Consider the following 8368-nt stretch of genomic DNA (forward strand, 5'->3'; position numbering starts at 1 on the left):
TAAACAAGAAATATTTGCGAAAAGCACATAAACACAACGAATATAACACGTTTCGCTTTGTGATGTTAAAAATTTTTATAATTTAATTTTAATAATTTAATAATTTAATTTAAAATAAGTTTAATAATTTAAAAATATTATAATTTTAATAATTTTAATACTTGATGCGTACGATTCAATAGTTTCTAATTTTAAATAAAACTAGTAAGTTTAAATATGAAAATATGAAAATAGAATTAAAAACGTACATGTAAATAAATTTATTTGATAAATATTAAAAACGTTCATATTGAACAAATTGAAAAAATAAAGTTCTTCGATAGCGCTAAATATAATTCGCAAAAATTTAAATCACTACATCTTATTCCATTAGCATCAAAATGTGCATAACGAGTCGAGAAGCTGTTACTTGATAATGATTACAATTATTAACCTTGTGCAAACGAACATAATTTTTATTTCGCATATGCTTAAACTGTGTGCGAACCTCAACCTTTACCACTCAGCAAAAACCTTGTGCAAGACTCACAGATGTACGTTAGAAATGAGGAAGTGAGTATTTGACATCGAAATTGTAACTTTACGTAACAGTGTTAAAAATTAAAAAAAAGTTCTATCACGAAGTGAAAATATACATTAAAAATAGTTTAAAATATACATGGTTAAAAGTATACCTAACGATAGAATACGCAACGATTGAATTGCTCAATATTTGCTTGCATGCGAAAACCAATGAAGCGACCGCAAAATCAAAACAGGTCGTAAATTAAAGAAATGAACAAATAGATACCGACGTGTATTCCCTTTTTTTTATCAATACATTGATCGTACGAGTTCCGAATGAACAATATCCAAGGTATGCACTCGATGAAACTTTGAAAATATCATTCCAGTATCTAAACATTGCAACTATTTATTTTACAGAACATGTTATTTATTTTATAAAACAAATTTAAGTGTTACCGTTACACAGCTTTTTCTCTCCGATCATTTCCCGAATTCATTAGTAATAAAAACTATATAAATACATGTAATTAAAATCAAGATCTTTGATTAAAAGTTAAAATTATTTAAATAATTATTTAAACGAATAAACATAAAAAATAAGTAAATAACCAAGAGACGAAGAGAGAGAAAATAATATTATAAATTATTAAAAAGAAATAAAATTAAATTATTAATAATCTCTTTATACATGTATAAAAAAATGTATAATTTTTATATAGATATAACCAAATATAATAAGTATAAATAGTATAAACTTTATATATGTATGACCAAATTGATTTTTTATTTCTAAAAATGTTAAATACGAAATGTTTAAATCGATGACTAAATACGATAATGCAATTTTCATTGAGTTTTGAAATATTTCAGGAATTATGTTATGATGTTGGTTCTCTCGATATGGTACTTTATGAAGTCAACACATGTATCAGGAGTGAAAAATATTACACACGGTATATCGAAGCATATACGATCTATCGGATTTCCCGAGGGTAGCAATACAGGGGTATAGTGGATCAATCATTCATCTACTTTTTCATCTACTAATGTGTCTTAAACTGTGCAAGCAGTCTGTTAATTCAATATTAATTATTTGCACTTCAAATGCAAAGTGTGATGCAAATAAAATCAAGAAAAACTCAAAATAAATATTTGATTCGATATAATCGTAATTTCTAATCAAAAATATTAAAAGATTTTTATCTATCGCAAAAAAATATAGATAAGAGACCTTAAATGTTTGCAATTTTTTGGCAACTTCTGTAAAATTTGTAGATGTTTTTCGTTTTGTAAATTTATATATTATATTGACATATTTCGATAAATTAAAATCGTTAAAAATTAATTGCATTTATTCTAATCGTACTATCGATGATTAATCTAATTTATTAATCATCTTCTAATTTTTTTAAACAGGACTTTAGAAATTTTAAAGATTTTTATTTGGTTTACAGATATTCTTCGCACTGGGAATTCCCTTAGATATTCCCGATAAATCTGTAGCGGTGTCATTTTATTTCGAAGCAAATTATGCATTACCATTCGAATTGAATTCGAGTTACTTCTACGAGGGAACTTATTACGCAAAACGAAGTCTTAGTCGTCAATTAGTGTACAAAGTTATCACAAGCAAAATAGACAAGTAAGATAGAGCTTCCTTATCAATTATTCTTCATTTCATAATTCTATAAAAAATTTTGTCTAAAATATAACTTTGCAAATAAAATTTAAAAAGATTCCATATGTATTTTATAACAGCTTTGGTTATCCTGGACTAGATTGTTTACTAAGAACAATTTGCGAAGCTGGAAAATACTCCTTAAACGAAAATGGGGTGCTTGGTGACATTCTTCGAATTATTTTCACGTAAGTATGATAAGAAAAATTATTTGAAATTATATCAAGTAAAAAATTAAAAGGTTAATAACATACTATAATATTATATATAATAACATATATTATAAGTTAATAATTTATAATAGCAGCAATAAACAAGAGAATGGGAATTTTAAAAAATTGGATTTCGATTAGCTTATCTGATGAATTTTTATTTTCAATGTTCATTCGGCAGATGTTCATGTAATCATTTATCTGGATGAAACCAGTAATATAAGATGATAAAACCAGTAATATAAGAATTATTACATTTGAGCGCATTCCTTTGTTATAGACCCTCTATGTCGATGAATGAAGATCTTCCGGATGAAATTATCGAAGCCGAAAACGAACAGCATTGTAATCAGCGCTACGAAAGATGTCCTGTGAATCTTTTAGATTTAGCAAGCTATTAGTCAGCACTAAACGAATAATTCTCCATAATTATATTGCATCGAAAAAAATCAGAAAAGTTTAGTAATTCATATATAATTTATCAAAAGAAGATTATGCTAAAAATCATTGTGAATTTTATCAGATATGTAGATATTTATACAAAATTATTATATTAAATAATATCAACAGAATTTTAGCGAAGTTTAACAATGTAAGGAATTGATAAAAGAAATTATATAAATTTGCTTGGAACAAATAAATAATAAAGATCATAGAAATTGTGTGTAAATGTTTCAATTTGTTTTCTTCACGACTTATTCGCCTTGTGCTTGCGCTTTAAATTTATTCTTAAATTTGTTCATTATATACATATATTTATATTTCTTAAAGTTCTTTTTTATTTCAATTTAGATATTTACTGCAACATCAAACTTATTACTAAAAAACAATTTTATCGATATTTATCGATATTTTCATATAAATATAAAAATATAATAATGGAATTAAATTTTTACGTTTTATTTTATGTTTGAAAATTGAACGTGAAACCTTTTTAATTTATATAAAACTAACAACAATCATAATAACATATTTATAATTAGATATATCAATACGAAATCTGAACGTATTTTTAAATACATCTACCTAATGTACAGGAAAAAGAGAAAGATATGATATAAAAATATAAAATTTTAAATAATTTATTAAATTTGCTATTCTAATAACAAATCTTTATCGAAGACATGCATTGTTTTATTATATATATATATATATATATATATCATTAAATTTTATCTTTCTCTGTAATTAACAAGTTGGTAATTACACGAAGGAAACATAAACTATAAAAACTATTATCTTTCAAAAACTGTTGTAAATCAAGTTATGCATGAAAAATAAAAATGCAATCGATGCAAACAATACGAAAAATCTCTATTATTGGTACATTTTAAACAAGCACTCGAAAACTATCATTGTAGTTTCCATTACTCAACTCTTGTTTTAATCCGAGAATGATTTACACAGACCACTATAACATTAGAAATCTTCTAATCTTAAAAAAATTATTAAATTAAAGCTTTTTTATTAGGATATTCTTATAGAAAACCAATAAAATTTAAAATAATTATTATGAATACAAAATAAAATGTAGCATTTAGAAAGATAATTTAAAAATTATTTATACAAGATTTAAAATCATTATGAGCAGTACTTATTTATCTATTTTTTCCAATAAAAATATTAAATCTTTCCGATAAAAATATTTAAAAATATTAAATAAACAAGTAACGAGCTTTCTTAAAATTATTATTTCTAATGCTTGCAACCTTTCGTAATTCAATTTTAGTCTCTTCAGATATTAACGAGAAACTTAAATTGTTTTCTGAGGCTTGTGTGTGTCTCGAGTCTTTTCTTCACAATAGAATTTTATCGTAATCACAAATCACTGGTTTCGGTCCATATGTTGTCAGACGACTATATGCATTCATACGATTCCGAATAGCTCCGGATTATACGTGTATTTTGGTAAAGCTCCGAGAGATCCCCTGGTTTTACCTTACTCCTTCAGTTTGCTAATCGCAGGGATAGCAATCGCTTGTTCCACGGTGGCACGCCTGGATTGCAGATAATGAAGCATATTTTCGTAGACCACAAACGTGATAACTGTAGCCGGGGTCACTCTGGCCAAGTTAACGCTTAAACCCTTGTAAAAGCCACGCCAATTCTCATACCTGTAACGAACCACCAGCAATACGCCTTTGTTTTACTTTGCTTTACAACAGACTAAAAACGCGAAAAATTTTAAAGCGTTATTAAATTTAACCCGCGTACGATTCTTGACGCTACACCAAATTTATTATAAAAATTCAATTGACGAACATTATAACCCTCGTTCGTCGCTTTAAAAGTTTTAAATTACTAATCATTAAAATCATTAGAAGTAATATCTATTTTCTATCAATATCAACCATAAAATCTGTGATTTAAACAAATGATTAAACGCGTATAAATTCGAAGCAGTAAAATCGAATTTTTCTTCTTATTTCATTCTTTAGTTAAAAAAAATTCAAATTTAATTAATTCAGACACAATATATGTATATTCGACATATCCATATGTAATACGTTCAAAAATCGTACTGCTGGTGGCTTAATAAACAAATCACAACATACTCGATAATTATTCAATCACAATACCTTTCTACATGCTATTTATTCTAAGCATAAGACGATAAGAATTTTAATGCAAAATATATCTAAAAATATATATCTAAATTAGTTAATTCGTTATTATAAATAATGATAACATTCTTCCGTCCTTTGCGCTGTAAATAAGGTATTAATTAATAGATATTAGAAAAAAAGAAGATATCAAATTAGGTAAAAATTGAATAATATAAATTGAATAATCTGAAATAGATAATAATTAATTTAATAACAAACACTTTTCGATATGTGTGCGTGTGTTTATTAATATCGTCACAATATTGTTTTAAATATACCTCCTTCGCTTTCGTTCCCATGACTCTCTTTTCTTCAAAGAAACAGATTCGAGCTAGATTAACGGCTAAAGAAAATGAATATAAATAAATTTGTCCTACTATTTACAGATTGCAGTGAGAAAACTTATTGCTATCGATCATGTTCCGAGTGCCAGACTCTACGATCCTTGCAAAATTGATCTATTACGAACTTTATATACTCCACTTAAAATGAGGTAAAGTATTGGCTACAAAGGAATAGAGTCACTTCATAAAACAAAGATAAAATGAAACAGAGAGAAGATAAAATGTAGCGAATTTACTATATTTCTTAAGGCTCCTGAGTACTCAGCCAAGAACTCTACGTTAGTATTCCTAATAGGCACACTACACTGTGTTGACGGTGGCGATACAAAATCGGACGGCAACCTAGCGACCGGTAGTCACACAAGCATGAGTGTACCCATGTACATCCATGTGCTCTCGGCGCGCCGAAAGCGAGCACATATATATGGCCTCGTATTCGTGCGTGTTACAGCGCCTCGTCATGATAAATAGAACTTATAGGCGAAAAATGACAAAATTTGTGTTGCATACCATTTTGACAAAATTTGTGTTGCATACCATTTCGTTATTATTTGCTTAATTATAACTTATCTCGTACTTATTGACGAAATTAAAGTTATCTTGGAATTTTGAAGAAGCGTATTTTTTTACTCGTTTCAACAACTATCAGATTTATATTTCTACTCGAGTATAGGCTCACTTTATGTACCTTTTACGAACATTTACTGACTGTCAAGAGAGAAAAAGACAGTTTTCGTCAATTTTTACTAAATGTTTTAAAGCGATCTCGTAATTTAGATTTATTTCAAATTGTCTTTACTTACAAATGGCACGTTAATGTATCATTCCTCGCTTCTGACGTCACGATTCCAACATGGCCGCGGCGACTACTTAGGAGCCTTAAAGCTTAAAAAGATAAATCGCTAAATTAAGCGATGTTTAGTCCGCACTGAAACTTGTCAAGCGAAGACACAGAAATTATCAAGTTACACATGTGGTTCATACACATTATGCATCAAAAATTGTTCGAAAGTTACACAGATAATAAGCATATCGTGTGTATTATTCGTATAGTTATGTAAATATTTGGTTATTAATTTAACTATTCAAAGATTACACCGTCCATCGACGTGAATCAGATGTATTTTTTCTTACAGCTCTTGCATTCGAATAGAGCATTAAATATCTTATACTATAAGAGATTAGTATAAGATGTATTACTCTCCTCGTTTTTCCTTTCACATCACCGTACGCGCAACCAAGCACATCTATCTAGGTTTGTTCAACTAAATCCAGTTTAGTTGACACTCAGATATCTATACACCTCAGCAAAGAAAAGATGATCATATTCATACGTTCATTTGTGATGGTGTATTTCGTATAATGAGAAGATATTTCATTTAAAATACATTTTCGTTATAACAGAACTATCCTTACATACGTCCAACCAACCACAAATTCCGGTATAAATTAAACACATTCGTCGCATCAAGAAATAATATTATTCATTTTACGTTATCGCAGTCTCTCAGTGTACTTAGATAAGACAGGATAAATGGTTGAATAAATAAAACACATACATTCTACATACTATACGTGCCATAAACTATTGCCATTTCAAGATCTACTTCTCAGTTTTTCGTCGCAATTGTAATTTATGCGAAAAGTTAAAACGGCAACAGTAAAATCAATTATTTTCCCATATCAAGTGATTTCTTTTATCACCATATGATTTTACAAACCTAATATAAATTAATAGAAATACAAATGATAGAAAATATCTGCATTTACTTTATGAATGTCAGAAAAAAAATTATATATTACCTACATACATCTACAACAGAATAGGATAAAAATTGGCTAATAATCATTTCGACCATTCTCCGAATTTTCCAAAAATACTTCAGATAAAAATAATTTCATAAAAAATGGCTTTCTAAAAAACAAAAATAATTCTGTATTGTAATCTATTTGAATGATACGCATAGCATTCATCTATATTTAAAGAAAAAAAAATTGAGTACTACGGCCTCACATCATTGAAAGACGTCACGTATTCTGCGTATCAAAATTCAGAAATGAATACCTTTCATCATTTTAGTAAATCGGGAAATATACGCATTAGATAAATAAGATTAAAAAAAATTTCCTAAAAAGTTTTCTTACTTTTGCAACAAAATAAAGTATCAATGTAAATTAACTACCATTAGTAAAATGCTCGTAAATAAGAATAATCAGACATATGTTTGGTGTAACATGTAAAAGGTATGGTGATAAGCCTTTATAGAAACCCTTAATCCCTTCTGACCTCCATGTGCATTGAATGCAATGCCAGGTACCCCGATAATTATGATGATGATCCTGAAGTCGTGCTCTCACTACTTGATAAGGGTATGTTGATGCTGCAGCGATCAGTTTCGACATCGCTGCGAAAACGATGTATTCAGTTGTACTCTGCAATCATATAATAGAAATATTTTTCATTTTTATTTAAATATTATTTTTTAAATATTTATTTTTTAAATATTATTTTATTTATAGCATTTCTTAAAAAATCTAATTAGAAATTAAAATACTTCTTATGTAAACAATATTAAGAATTTTTATTTTTTTAGATCGCATATGTGAGATACACAATCAATACTAGAAATGCCTATAACAGTCGAAGCTTGATCTTCAATGCTTAAATAATTCAATCTTGAATTACTATGTATACTATATATATACATATAATATATTATAAAGTATCAATGTAAATTAACTATCAGTAAAATGCTCGTAAATAATCAGACATTTGGTATAACATGTAAAAGGTATGGTGATAAGCCTTTATAGAAACCCTTAATCCCTTCTGACCTCCATGTACATTGAATGCCAGGTACCCCAATAATTATGATGATGATCCTGAAGTCGTGCTCTCACTACTTGATAAGGGTATGTCGACGCGTATACTATATATATATATATATATATATATATATATATATATATATATATATATATATTAATTAAGTTATATNTACTCGTACTATNTNTACTATA

The 8368-nt window shown here is 27.6% G+C and overlaps 1 protein-coding gene and 1 pseudogene across 1 annotated transcript in view; one reads left to right on the top strand and one right to left on the bottom strand.

The window, feature by feature from the left end:
* Positions 1-415: 415 nt before the first annotated feature.
* Positions 416-2798, top strand: LOC105617803 (annotated as a pseudogene).
* A 1538-nt stretch (positions 2799-4336) lies between these two features.
* Positions 4337-8368, bottom strand: part of LOC105617804 (mitochondrial folate transporter/carrier) — a 19489-nt gene continuing 15457 nt past the window's right edge. Inside the window, exons 5-6 of the mRNA XM_012199356.1 lie at positions 7635-7780; positions 4337-4511 (exon numbers count right to left, since the gene is read on the bottom strand). Coding sequence (XP_012054746.1) covers positions 4337-4511; positions 7635-7780 — 321 coding nt within the window. The remainder of the gene's footprint in view (positions 4512-7634; positions 7781-8368) is intronic.

This window comes from Atta cephalotes, assembly GCF_000143395.1.
Source record: "Atta cephalotes unplaced genomic scaffold scaffold00014, whole genome shotgun sequence".
Lineage (NCBI taxonomy): Eukaryota > Metazoa > Arthropoda > Insecta > Hymenoptera > Formicidae > Atta > Atta cephalotes.